Raw genomic sequence first — 13,872 nt, 5'->3', positions numbered from 1 at the left:
TTCCTGCTTCAAGTTTCTCTGTTAATCGATCCGTATCAAACACATGAAATAGAAGTTAAAATCAATCCCTCCGAAAATCAATTCTGGATCCCTACTTTAGCTAATTACTTTTGTTTTATCTTTCTAACCATCCTATAAACCCACTAAAATCAACGATTTATATTTTAGAAAATATAGTTTTAAACCCCAGTTTAATCAACTGAGATTTGAAGCTCTAAACTGAAATTTAAAGAGAAATCCACTTATTGTCTCTCGATTTAAAATATACCCATTCAAAGAAGGTCTATTTGTTGATCCAATTTGATTCAGAATGATGAGTTTCGTGATCCTGGATTCGGGTGTAGATCTTGGGTGGATTTTGGTCTGAGATGGATTTAGTTCGAAATATTGGGCACCCATTTCAAGAAATTGTTCCTCTCCTTTGAATTTGTGCCTTTTTTTATGGGATTTTATTAGTGTTGCCATCGCTTCTAGAGTTGAGTTGGGCTAGGTTTTTTCTTTTTCGGTTGTAACAGAAAAAAAAACAGAAAAAAAAATGTTTCGGAGGGAACGTGAAAGGAATTCAAAGAGTTTAATGGAGGACCTCCTTGTGGGCAAGTCAGAGTTCTTGTTGTTTGGTGATTCAGGTATCGAATTTTACTTCTTTTTATTAATCAGTGAATTTTTGTGTTCATATACTGTGTTTGCCTTTGCAAAATTTTCTGCTTGTTGCTTTATGTTTTTCTATACAGAGTAGCTGTTTAGGGTGTCTGCTGAGTTTGTATGCTATAAAATTATTATAATTGAAGTAACAAATGCTTTTGTATGCACATCAAGATCTCTACCCATACATTATCCCACCCTCAATATTTGATCTAAGATTACACATTGAGTGGCCTTATTTGATGTTCTTCAGTAGTTTGTTGATGGCACTGCTAATTTATTTTACCTATTGCTATTCCTTTGGATTTATATTAATTTGTTTTGACTTGCCCGAGAGTTTCCGACCGTGTTGTCTTATTATAAGTATGCAGACTCTTGATCTGATGTTCTAATTTGTTTACATTCATGCTTAAATATATAATATGTTTTTCTTTTCAATGTTCTATTAGATGCCGTTTTTTGCTGAAATCTTAGTCTTTTTTTGTCAGGTGTGGGGAAAACTCTCTTGTTCATGCTGATTGTCAAAGGTTTTTCCACTGCTTTGTCCTCCTCAAAACCATTAGGGTGTACAGTTGGTGTGAAAGGTAAGATTTAGTACTCCTTTTGTTGCCTTGAATAAAGTTATTGTTCGAGTTCATTTACCAATTAGCCCACTACAATCTCTACACAGCATACCCAAATATGGTAGCCCTGGTAGCTCGTCAAGTAGCTTGAAAGGGGAGCTGAGAGAATTTCTTCATTAACTTTTGGACGTGTCGGGACACGGCGATAAAAGATTGCCGATCTCTTTTCTATTCACAAATTATGGTGATTCTAATCTCTTTTCTGAGCAAATATCTTAGTTCATGATAATGTTGGTACGGGAATTTTCTAAACCTTAGTTTGTAAGTCTTGTAATGCTTCAGCTTCCCATTATAGCTTTGAATTACTGCAAACCTGTGACCTGTAATTTTTCTCACGGTTCCACCATTAATTTTTTGTCAGGTTTATTTTTGTACACGATTTTCCCAAAGGAGAAAAAAAGCTTGCAGCAGTGGCATCTGAGATTGCAACAACTGGGACAATTTTCGCTCTCTAAGCTCTGGAGGCCCCGGGGGACTTCCGTCCCATATATTGTTATTGGTAACAAAGCTGATATAGCTGCTAAAGAGGGTACAAGAGGTAGCAGTGGCAATCTGGTTGATGTAGCTCGTCAGTGGGTTGAGAAGCAGGGTTTCTTCCACCTAGTGAGGAACTTCCATTGACCGAGAGTTTTTCCTGGTAGTGGCAGCCTATTGCAGTAAGCATTTTAACTTTCGCATTGGACTTGCTTATATGCGGTTAGAGTAATAATTTCATATTTTGTTCTCTTTTAATATTTGCGATATTTGTGGGGGAAACTTGGTGTTTCGTTGAATTGATCTATTTTAATGTAGAGTTGTACTTGCAATAAGATTAGAATTAAACTCTGTTGACAACATATTGGTTTTAAATTTAAAATACGGGAAATGGTACACTTCAGTTCAATAAGATTAGAACCCTGGGACAACCATTTTGGTTTGAAGTATGGGAATGATACATTAAATTATCTTTTTGTGCTTTTTTGTTAATTTTCTTTTGTTTTCTTTGTATAAGAAACACAAATAAAATTTTGTTTCCGAGTCCAAATTCTTTTCAATGGAAATTCTCTTTTACGGAAGATATTTTACTTCACGAAGTTGTTTTTGGCCCGAAAAGGTATAAGATGGCACCTTTGCTAGTTAACCTTTAAATCAATCACAATTCACTGTCTAAAACATTAGTGAAACATAGGGGTTGGTAAAGGTCTGATATTCTTGACTAGCCTGTCAAACCTGATTTAACGATGTTAGTTTTGGCTTTCGGTAAAACGAAGATGTCTAACACTTTGCTCAATTTCTACAGGCTGCCAAAAAAGCAAATATGACAAGGAAGGTTTAATGAAATTTTTTCGTATGGTATTATCGTCCTCTTTTCTTATTTGTGTCGCATTCTAGCTCTTATTTTTTGGGGTTTATGTTGTTAAACTTATACGGTACTTGTTTCAGTTGATCAGAGACGGTATTTTTCAAATTATCACCCAATACATGGCCATATCTCCTGCTCTGAGACTTCTCAATGTCTGGAGAAAATTCCTGATGATCATCATTTACAGGCTAAAGGTAATCTGCTGTCACATCATTCTTCTCTCCATCCTTCCCCTATTTGCAGATGAAAATTCTGTTGTTGCTCCGGTTGTTGCAGTTTGAGTGGTGACCCCTTACAAGTACAACATGCTCCTCCTTACCTGCACAGCGCAACCTTACTCCACCTCCCACGCTTTACCCCCAACAGCCGGTTTCAGTGACTGAGAGTTACAGCATCCCACGGTTCTCCTTTACCGGTTCCCAAGAAATCAACAGCAGCACCAATCGAAGCGTGCGGATATTAATGTCTGATGTAATATCGTTTCCGGTGTTTGCTACAAGACAATCACTATTGCTGGGAGATTAAAATATTGTGTGTTGGCCATATTATGCTTTCCTCCATAATTTTTTTACCTTTATGCTTGTATAACTGGCATGCCGATTCTTTTATATCCCAGGCCTCCCCAAAAGATCATTTTTGTTTCACACGCCCTCCGTTTTTGGGGTTTTTTTTTTTTACAGTTTTACTGGTTGTATAATATTAATTGTTACCCCAAAGCCAAAATATAGGTGATGCATTTCAATCAAACCTTTTTTTTCTTTATTTTACGCCTTGTTTCATTTTGGGTTGGAGATAAATAGTTAAATATGTAAAATTCGAATTTTAGTTCAATTAATTTAAATTTTTAAAAAATGATCATAATAATAGATACTCATAATAAGTTCATAATTGAGCAGAGAAAGGAACGCCTGCATAATCTTCAATCCTTCTCGCTTAATCATCAGTACGAATTTTAATCATTGTGTTAGTACTATAACACTCTCTCTATATATATTATGACACTAAAAAATAGCTTAAAGATAGGTAAAAGAAAAATAAAACTGGTTAAAAAATCTGGAATTAGATCAAATAAAAAAAACTTCCTAAAAATTAATTAAAGCTTACATGTATAACTTTTTAAAATATTGCACTGTTAAAAAAGTGTTCTTTGCATTTTTTTTCACAATTTGTACTCCTTTTGTAAAAAAAATTAAAATTAAAGCTTACATGTGATATGCTAAATCTATTAATTATTATAATTTTTATTAAATTAATGTAATGAGTCAATTTGCACTGTTAAATTGTTCAAATTTTTTCACTTAATAGTTAACTTAATAAGAATCCGCATTTTTTAACTTAAAAAATACTCAAATTTAAAATATTATTATTTCTAAGAAAAATTAAAACAATTCACTCGTTGTTGAACATTTGAGAAAACACTAAAAACAAGCATTTCCGAAGTGGAAACGAAAGCATAGCTCCAAAGGTCAGCCCCAAATCTAAAACCTAACATAAAAATTAAACCTGTAGAACTAACAGCGTCATTTGTCTATGTTATTTGTGATTGATCTGTAACTCGGAATACGTATTTCTCTTTTCTGTTTTCTTCCTCATTCAATTCCGATTTTAACTTAAAAATGTCAAATTTCATCAATTTTTGAAATATATATTAACTGATCTGTCACCAGATTTCTGGTGTTTTATCTATTAAACCGATTTTTTCATGGTTAGGGTTTAGGCTTACATCAAACTGCTGGCCGTAAGTAATTGTCATTTATTTATCTTTAAATGTCCTTTTTTGTAGGTTGTTTCTTGCTAGTGTTATGTTGCTTTGATTTTTCTTATTGAAATATTTGTGATATAATCTCGAATTTTCTTCAAATAAATTGAGAAACTTCTAAAAAAATCTAACCATATCCGTACATAATACTTATACAAGAAGTCGAGCAACATAAATTTCTTGTTATATTCATAATTTGATTACTTTGGCCACTTGAATGTTTAATTATGCGTTAAAAGTGAAGTTGAATTTAGCTAAATTAGTATATCTGCTAGATGTGGAGTTGAGGAGTGAATAAAGGTGTTCATGTATTTAGTTTTCCTATTTTTCTAGAGTGCAGAAAACTAAGTAGGGAAACAGAAATCCGGCTTGTGAAATTTGGGATGGCGATGTGTGGTGGACCCTTCTCGGGACTGCTATCCCGGCAGTTATCGCAGGGCAAGTTTTTAGATTGAGGAAAAAGCATGCCGAAGAACAGAGACTTAAGAGTGCCAGGGGAAGGGAGAAGAGCTCGGATGACATTTTCATTTGTGAGAGAGTCTGCACGTGGGAAGAGAATGTTGAAAAAGGTTGGGGCATTTTCAAAGGATCCGATCCCTGACACTTGTGTAACTGTTTGCGGTGTGTCTGAGCTCGACGCTTGCTCCGATGCTTGTGCTCGTACCGTTTGTGTCAACCAACATCAGGTACCTAACTGGAATGATATTTGCCTTAGAAGGTGTCAAAGTGAATGCCTTAGGTTATCTGCATCCCATTCTCCTTAGTGCAGCTTCGATTACCTTGTGTTTAGGACACTACATTCTACTTTTCTCTCAACTTTTCTCTCATAATCTATGTCGCTTCGACTTTATCTGATGCTCGTGTTTGACACATATCCGAATATCAGGTTTGGCCTCGCCATGCATAATGTTGTCAATGACTCTTCAATGCTTATTTGCAATGGAAATGAAAATTATGCTCAGCTCATTGATAGGGGTGAGCAAAACATCGATTACCAAACAAACAGGTCGAACAGATCGAAACTGATCAATTTGGTTGGTTTTGATTTTGTTCAGATAGATAGTTCAGTTTTAATGTGTTTATTTGGTTGATTTGTGAGTTTTTTTCAAACCAAATCAATAGAATAAAACAACATTTAATTTTAAAGAAATGAATAAATTATATTATTTTTTATATTTAAACGTATCCATATTCAATTAAAGTTTTCAAACCCAACCTAATGTCAGTGAGAAAACTAAAATACCTAAGAAACATACTAAGTTTGGTTCAGTTAATTCGGTTTTTCATGGATATTTCGGTCAATTCGATTCGTTTGAAGAACTTATACTTGAGATTGTCCTACATTCTCCAGTAGCTTGATGTGATAATAAACTATTGGGCAAATTTCATTCGACTTTTTAGAGCTTATGGTTGGGTTAAGTGTTCGAATCCTAACTTTTGTTGAGGGCTTGAGTTCAGGTTAGAGTGATGAGTTCGATTTAGGAGCATATTTGAATGGAGTCGAGTTGGACTATAATATTGAATCAAATCAAGATGAATAAATCATGAATCTTGATCTTGAATTTGATATTTTATAAGATGACAAAGGATTGACAAGGGAATCAAGAATGCATGTTTCATCAAAGATAGAGAAAGAGTGTTATATTAAGAAATTCACTTAACAAAAATTATAGTTTACTTAAAACGATAAACTCACCTAAATTACTTTACTATATGGTAGGGAAGATAAATTGAAATTTTAACAAAAAAAATGTTTTAAATAATAAACGTAAAAGCTATTTCTCTAAAGTCTTCTTTGAGTTTAAATTTCTAAAATGAATTTAATTAGAAGTATGTTTGGAGTCGAAAAAACAAAATTTTAGTTTTTCCTTTTTTGGATTTTTTTTTACCCTGTAAAATATCATAAAAGCTTTTTACTAACAGTGAAAATGCGTGTAAAAATCTAAAGCTCATCATGAATTGAGAGACTGTTTCTTTTTCTCTTGACCTATCAGCAGTCTTTGAACAACTTTGCAGCTGATTTCGCAGTTCCTTTAAGTGCTGCTTCTCCTGTTCTAATGCTCTTCTTCACTGCTTCTTTCATATTTCTCGCACACTCTCTGATTCCTTTCCTTCTATTGTGTCCCTCCTTCTAAAACTGCCCATCACAATCGATAAAATAATCATTAAAAACACACAATATCATAAAAAAAATAATTAAAAAGATGGCTATGTTAAATGGTGAATGTAAAGTTGAATCCAAATCTGGTAATATTTTTTGGTTCGTGTTTGATCAACATTTATTAAAATTTAAATATATTTAAAGTAAATCTAATATTATAAAAAAAACTAATATTGAACTAAGAGATAAAATGCATTATTATTAATGGAATAAATAGTGTTCAAATTGTGACAAAAAATGTAAAAAAATATAAATATTAAAATAAAATTTACATGTTTGATTCTCAATTTAACTCATAGATTCAATCCAGATTGTACTAATCATGTTAAATAATGTAAATTCAGAAAATAAATGAATTACATGTTATAATATTATACGCAACAAATTTAAAATAAATATAAATATAAATTTAGATATCTATTATTTGAATTCACTATACAAATCAATTTATTTGTGGATATTAAATTTGAATATTTAACATATACAAATATCAATAAATAATATTATTAATTCAAATCTGATAGTAACACTCGATTCTAGTAATATGATTTGAATCTAAAAATATTTATTAAATTCAAACTCGCTGTGAGAATAAAAATAAAATATTAAAGAGAAGGGAATCTTACTCAAGATTTGGAGGGGCGAAGTGCAACTGGAATGATAGATAACGGATTTGAAGTTTGCCAAAAAGATAGATGAGATCTCTTGAACAAATCAATGGAGGTTGATAATAATTGAAAGAAAGATAGTTTCTGATCTTCATTGTTGAACTGCTGCTGCACTCTTTCGCAAACTACTGATAATATTTGGTGCCAAAAAACGATGATCCAGAGAAGAACCAAAGTAGAGCTTCTTCTGCAGCGTGATTGTTCATCATTCTTCAATTCTAAACAACTTACTTTCAAAAAAATGAAAAAAAAAGGAAAGGAAAAATGGTTTTGGTTTCAAGTATGTTCACGTTCTTCACTAAAAATAAAATGTTCGTGGATTACTAACTAGCTGTAGGTATTGACCTTTCCCTTCTGAATATTTCAAACCCTTTCTGAATGAAAACGAGTAAATTTTTTATACATATTTTACTAATTGAATAAAGAAACGCATTGAGGATTTTTATAATGTGTATACTTATATATGACAATTTAATCTTAAATAAGTAATAAATATTTATAGTTAATAAGACTATGAAAAATGATAAGAGGTAAATTTTATATATTACTTTTATTAGTGGTCCAAAAAAGAAAACATAATTTACTCATAAAGTGAAAAAAAAAACTCATTTTATTTAAATAGTTTATACACTTGTGCTAAATATCTATTTCAATTTATATTTCAAATAAATTAAATGATTAAAATCTAATCGGGCAATCTTTCGCAGCTGAGTTGATTGGAGTGAACCTGTCACCTCAGCTATTCGTGCATATTCGTCCATTTTTCCATTGAAGAGATATCATAAAAATTTTCAGTTGGAGTTTTGATTTTATTTTCTATAAGAACCATCATATCAAAGTGAATGAGAAGATTAAAAAATTATATTAGAAAATAGAAGAACGGCCTAATGTAGTAAATCCCGATAAATTTAACCTTAACTAGACTAAAATGTGAAAGATTAAAAAAAAAAAAGGAAAAAAGAAGCAAAGTGAAAATGGATAAACAGGAATAATTTCTGTACGAGGTGTCACTAACCTGTCCAATAGTTGAATTATCTATTGGATTTGAAAGGAAATGAAATTATTATAGTGACTAATGCCATTTCTCTCATAACTTAGAAAAGAAGAAAATTTCCAACTAGTTCTACAGTATTTTAGTAGTGTATCGCAACAAAGCAAAAGGAGCAACGAGATAATCAGATCAAAAGAGCTTGACAACAAAATGGCTTTTAATTACACGTTCAAGCTGTCACGTTTTTCACCTAATTTTCAGCTCCACAGCCTAAATGGCAGCAGCTTACAATGTTGAGCAATGATGATTCATGGGATTCCTAAAACATGAAGGCATAAATTCCAATATCCTCAAATCACACTTTCTTGATAATCTGCACAACATCTTCATCCTCAAGTTCATGATCCTGGGACAATATCCAAGAAAAATAGCCCACATGAATATGGATTGCCAAGTCTAAGAAACGAGGAGCAAAGTGGTGGGGGATGTTATAGCTCTGTTTAAATAAGAGAAATCAGAACAAACCTTGCCAACTCTTTGAGGCTTGTGTTTACGCTTGATCCCCATACAAGTGCACTGTAAACATTTGGCCAGATTAACAACTTAATCACTGGAATTTGAAAATTAGATTCTAAATATGGTTAAAGAAAAAGTAAATAATTGCTAAATCTTAGGGCAGATTTCTAAAACACATTGCAGCTGCAAAGTATGCAAGTAAAAGAAAATGCAATGACTTGACGCCATACTGCATTAAAGTTTTGGAAAGGATACTTACTACTTAAATTGTTTAAGCATGTCTTTATGAATTCGAGTGCAGAAGTCCTCAACTGTCCTTCTCTTCGATGACAGGATAACAGGATCTTCATAGTCTGGGTTCATCCCTTTTGGTTTTGTGTATATGCGAGTTAAATCAAGATACTCCCATATCTTATCCAGGAGACCATCCAGGTTCCACTCCAGGTGAGCACTATACAGTAGTTGGAAAAGAGAGATTATAAAAAATTATCAATGAACAGGAAAACATAGTTGCTGCAAATCAATCCTAACAAGGAATCCAATAAGACTAAAGGTGACACGAGTTTGGAGAACAATCAGAAACCAATCATAGGCTAGTAGTATTAGCTCAAACGTCAGGAACTACGGCCCTATAATCAGTGTTAGATGCCACCCAACTCAACCTCATCTTATACCAAAAAGCTACCCCAGGCATTGCAATCATCTTTTGAAGGTTTCAACTGAAAGCAAATTTGATGGTTTTGTTTAATCAAAACAAGGTTTGTTCCCATCTCCTAAGTGGTTGTTATAAAACACTTTAGTGCCTCTCTGGAACAACTATTATTTGAAGTCAATCACAAAGACAATTGCATCTTAGAACCAAAATACTTCGATGTAGTAGACCCCAATACTATCATGACTTTGAACAAAATGTGTTAGCAAAAGGACAGTCAGACAATTTCCCAAAGGATTAGGGGAAAGTACCTGATTGGGCAGTAATGAGGAAGTTTATCCAATATTTCCAGCTCTTCGAGTGTAATCTGATCAATCTTGTTCACCACATAGATGCAAGGCATATATATCCTACTGCCTTCAATGACATCTATTAGATCATCAGCAGTTGCATCATACCTTAGAGTGATATCAGCATTGTGAATTCGGTATTCACTACATATTGCCTTTACAGTGTCAAGGTCCAGGTGAGTATTAGTAACAGTGGAGGTGAAATTAATACCACCCTTGTCCTTCTTTCTGAATGTCAAATTAGGTGGTTCCTTGTTCAACCTGCCCCCGACAAAAAAAAAATAGTTAGACAGCAGAACAAGCTGAGATACTTTTAAAGCAAGAATGAATCAAGAAAATGGTACAGAGTTTCAGAAAGAAAGTACTGCTACAAATGAGACTTTAAAACCACCATATACATGCAGCAGAAGAACGGTAGCAACAAGGAAATATGGATGCTCCAAGACATATACTACTACATTTCAATTATTAGCAAGAACTGACCCATGTTATACTAAATTCCAAATGAGTCACAAATCTGATCTGGCCCGATTTTGACATCAACATTATTTATTGAACTAGAAGTCCTTCAAGATAAATTTTAAAATCATCTGTGATCTCCAGATAAAAGTTCTATAGGCATGTATACTTTTTAAAGTGTCATTGTTATAATTTCCTATTCCTCAATGATCTCCACATTGAAGGACATGTATAGGCAGTAAGTGGCTAAAAAACCAAACTTGCTTAGAAAGAAAAACAATATAAAAAATGAGAAAAAAAAGAAGAAGAAAAAGGATACCCTTAGATCCACATTGATAGCAATTTGGTGACAAGCAATATGTTATGAATGGCTAAAGAATTCATAAAAGCGAGCAAATGCAAAATAGGCCCGAAAATTTATCAAGGTGAAACCACCAGGAGGCAAAAGAAAGGTATGAATGTTACCTTATACCAAAGCCTTCAAGCTCTTTCTCGATAAGACGCTTGTGAGTTATTGGTTTTATTGCATCAAGAACGATTAATATACAATTACATGTCCTGGCAGTGCTGATAACCTGGATAAAATAGCATTCTTTAAAATACTTGCAACAATGGATAAGCATGAAATGGAAGATCAGAAATCAGCAGCATCTAAACTAAAAAGCAATAACGCTATGGGCCACAACAATTTCCAGAAAATATTTGACATATAATCATACTACTCTCTGACATTCATGATAACATGTACAAATTAGCTCGATGAGATTCCCTCCGCTCAAGTGCATAATCTTTAATGACACTGGCATAGAATTAACATGAAAAAAGAACCATTCTAAGTTGCAAAACCAAAATAAATTAATAGCTAGTCATACAAGCAATAGAAACGCTAATAATAATAATAATAAAAGAGAATAAAACTAAAAAAATAAACATTAAACTATAGAAATGCAAAATTACCATTCTAAGTTGTAAATCAAAAGTAATTTTAAAGCTAAGCATATAAGCAATGATAGCATAAAATCATCTATCTCAGACAAAACTAATTGTGTTCACCTGTCTCCCTCTACCCTTGCCATCTTTAGCACCCTCGATAATACCCGGAAGATCCAACAACTGCAAATCATAAAAACAGAGGGATTAATGAGTTTTTCATATTCAAGAAAAAGGTTATCTAACAAATCATCAAGCATCATGATGTTGTAAGAGGGAAAATATATGAGACTTATTACAGTGCCGCATTATGATTTACCACAAATTCAATGCAAATAGCATAGCTCTCATGATAGTTAAGGCATCAGATGACAGCAAATACTTGAAAACTAAAGCATAACGAGACACTGATTTAAAAACATTAACTTAAAACTAAAAGGTATTTCAGAATATGAACCTTAAACCTATGCAAATCCTGACAAATTCAACTTTATGGAATATCTAAACAGAACTAAGAACTGCGTCTTGCTTTGTGTCATTTTGTACATCACTCTCAAGGGTAAAATAGCATGCAAGACAAAAGGGAAACATCAATTATTCAAATACCATGACTAAAATTTAATCAACCAGGAAAACTGCAAAAAATACATTAATCTTAGTTAAATAAAGAAGTACCTGGATTTTAGCCCCTCTATACATGATCACACCTGGGATACAAGTCAATGTAGTAAATTCATAGGAAGCAACCTATAAACCACAAAAACACAAGTTCATCAGTCTTCAGAACTGCACTATATTCAAGCAAAAGCTTCCGAAGAGAACATGTTATACTCAGCCCTCCTGTCCTCTGATTCCCAACAATAAAAAAGAATTAAGAAAAAAAATTGCTAAACATTCTTCTCGGTCAATTAAAACAGCATGAAAAAATACCAACAAGAGCAAACAGACAAAGGAATTTACTAGCAATGTCAACTAAGGAATGGTATGCTATTCAGAATCAGAGAGGTGAGTGTTGGACACAGATATGTGCTTGACATGGGTATATTTAGTTATTTATAGGTCTTCCATATGCTTTAAGGATTGGACCTCCACAAATATATCCACCTAACATTTTATGGGCATTGGTAACTCAAGCTCAAGGTACAATTTCAACCATACATAATTTCTCTGTCTTTTATACTAACCCTATTCCCCTCCAGAAAATTCCATTCTTTAATGTTTTGCCAACGTAGTTTTGGTAGAGAAGAATAGCACCAAATTTCATAAGTCTTGCAAGGCAATAAAAACAGATTTTCAATACAAAATCAAACTACAGAACTTCTGCTAACAGAAGACACAAGCATATGTGGGCATAGCCCCATCATGACATAAAAAAAAGTCATTCATACCTCTGAAAATGTTCCTGTCAACTTGTTAAGAAGCGTAGATTTCCCCACAGAAGGGAAACCTACTAGACCAACTCTTGCATCTCCACTTTTGGTAACATCAAAACCTTCACCTGCACCACCTCCTCCTTTTGATGAAGGTGTAAGGAGTTCTCTTCGTAGCTTTGCAAGTTTGGCCTAACCCAAATGACCAATAAACACATAAATAATTTCAACTGATGAAAATGAAGACCAACAAAAAAGAAAATGCAAATCACGGAGCTTTTAATGCAATGGCATATTCCACAACTGAACCAAAACAAAACCGAACAAAAATTAAAAGCAAATTTCACCTTGAGCAAGCCCAGATGATGAGCTGTTGCTTTGTTCTTTTGAGTCCTTGCCATCTGAAAAAAGAAATCATAAAAAAAAGGACAATATTTAGTTACACAGGAATGCATCGAACTTTAGCAGTTTATCATATTTCAAGGACACATCTGGCTTTCAGGAAATAAAGGTTTGAAACTTTTAGAAAACGCAAACAATAAATCTTTCTCATTCAGCAATTCATTCCCATTAAAAAATCTTTAAGATGAATATGCATGTAAAAAATAAATATCCGAAGCACAACAAAAAGGATTCAGTTTTGTTTACCATCTTATTAACCCGAAAAACATATAATTAAATTACAAAATCTGACCCTAAAATATTATCTTCAAGTCATAAAATTTCAAATAAATAAATAAAATAAGAAAATGGAAGCATTCTTAATATTTCCCCGGACACTAAATAGTACGGAATTTTACCTTGAACTACTCGAAAATATATTCAGAAATTCAACAACTACTAGGCTAATAGAAGCAAAAGTACACAAATAGCATATTAAAAAAGATACATTTGGTATTACCGGTAATTAAGAGCAGCATAGTGGAATCGAGAGATTATCCTATGAACTAAAATCAAAATAATGAGGAAAAAATTAAGAAGCAAAGGAAGAAAGAAAACCTCATCTTCGATGTCTTTGATCTTTTGCATGACAGTGGCCATTGTTACAAAATAATAATAGTAATTAAGATGACAATAATCGGACGGCGGCGGTTTGGGGATTGGTTTCGGATACTTTGGGGAGGCGAAGGAGAAGAAGATGAAGAAGAAGCTACTAGAGAAAACGAAATTAATCGGACAACAGGGCTTTAGATTCGGAGCTACCTGGGTGAGCAGCTATTGTTTTGGGTTGGGCTATTTACAGGTTTTCCTTGCTGAGTAAATTGGGCTCCCAGCCACCTTCTCTAATTCCCTTTAAACAATTTTTTTTCTCAAGCTGATTATTCGTATATTTACATCGTATTTATATTATTGATTTTTTAAATAATTTTGTAAAATTTACGCCATTTTAAATTTATTTAAAATAATTT

The 13,872-nt window shown here is 33.0% G+C and overlaps 1 protein-coding gene and 2 pseudogenes across 1 annotated transcript; 2 read left to right on the top strand and 1 right to left on the bottom strand.

The window, feature by feature from the left end:
• The first annotated feature begins 558 nt into the window (after positions 1–558).
• On the top strand, positions 559–3,215 carry LOC121227584 (small GTPase LIP1-like; annotated as a pseudogene).
• A 1,159-nt stretch (positions 3,216–4,374) lies between these two features.
• On the top strand, positions 4,375–5,216 carry LOC121227583 (uncharacterized protein At5g64816-like; annotated as a pseudogene).
• Positions 5,217–8,264: 3,048 nt separating this feature from the next.
• Positions 8,265–13,718, bottom strand: LOC107911653 (developmentally-regulated G-protein 3). Its single transcript, XM_016839525.2, is given in 11 exon segments — positions 8,265–8,592; positions 8,712–8,740; positions 8,743–8,762; positions 8,962–9,153; positions 9,666–9,965; positions 10,629–10,738; positions 11,217–11,276; positions 11,769–11,840; positions 12,482–12,655; positions 12,811–12,864; positions 13,463–13,718. Coding segments are annotated over 11 exon segments (1,104 nt in total). The 5' UTR covers positions 13,505–13,718; the 3' UTR covers positions 8,265–8,541.
• Between the last annotated feature and the right edge of the window lie 154 nt (positions 13,719–13,872).

This window comes from Gossypium hirsutum, unplaced genomic scaffold, assembly GCF_007990345.1.
Source record: "Gossypium hirsutum isolate 1008001.06 unplaced genomic scaffold, Gossypium_hirsutum_v2.1 scaffold_1034, whole genome shotgun sequence".
Classification (NCBI taxonomy): Eukaryota; Viridiplantae; Streptophyta; class Magnoliopsida; order Malvales; family Malvaceae; genus Gossypium; species Gossypium hirsutum.
Note: the sequence above shows the minus strand (reverse complement) of the source record. Positions and strands in the feature narration are given on the sequence as shown.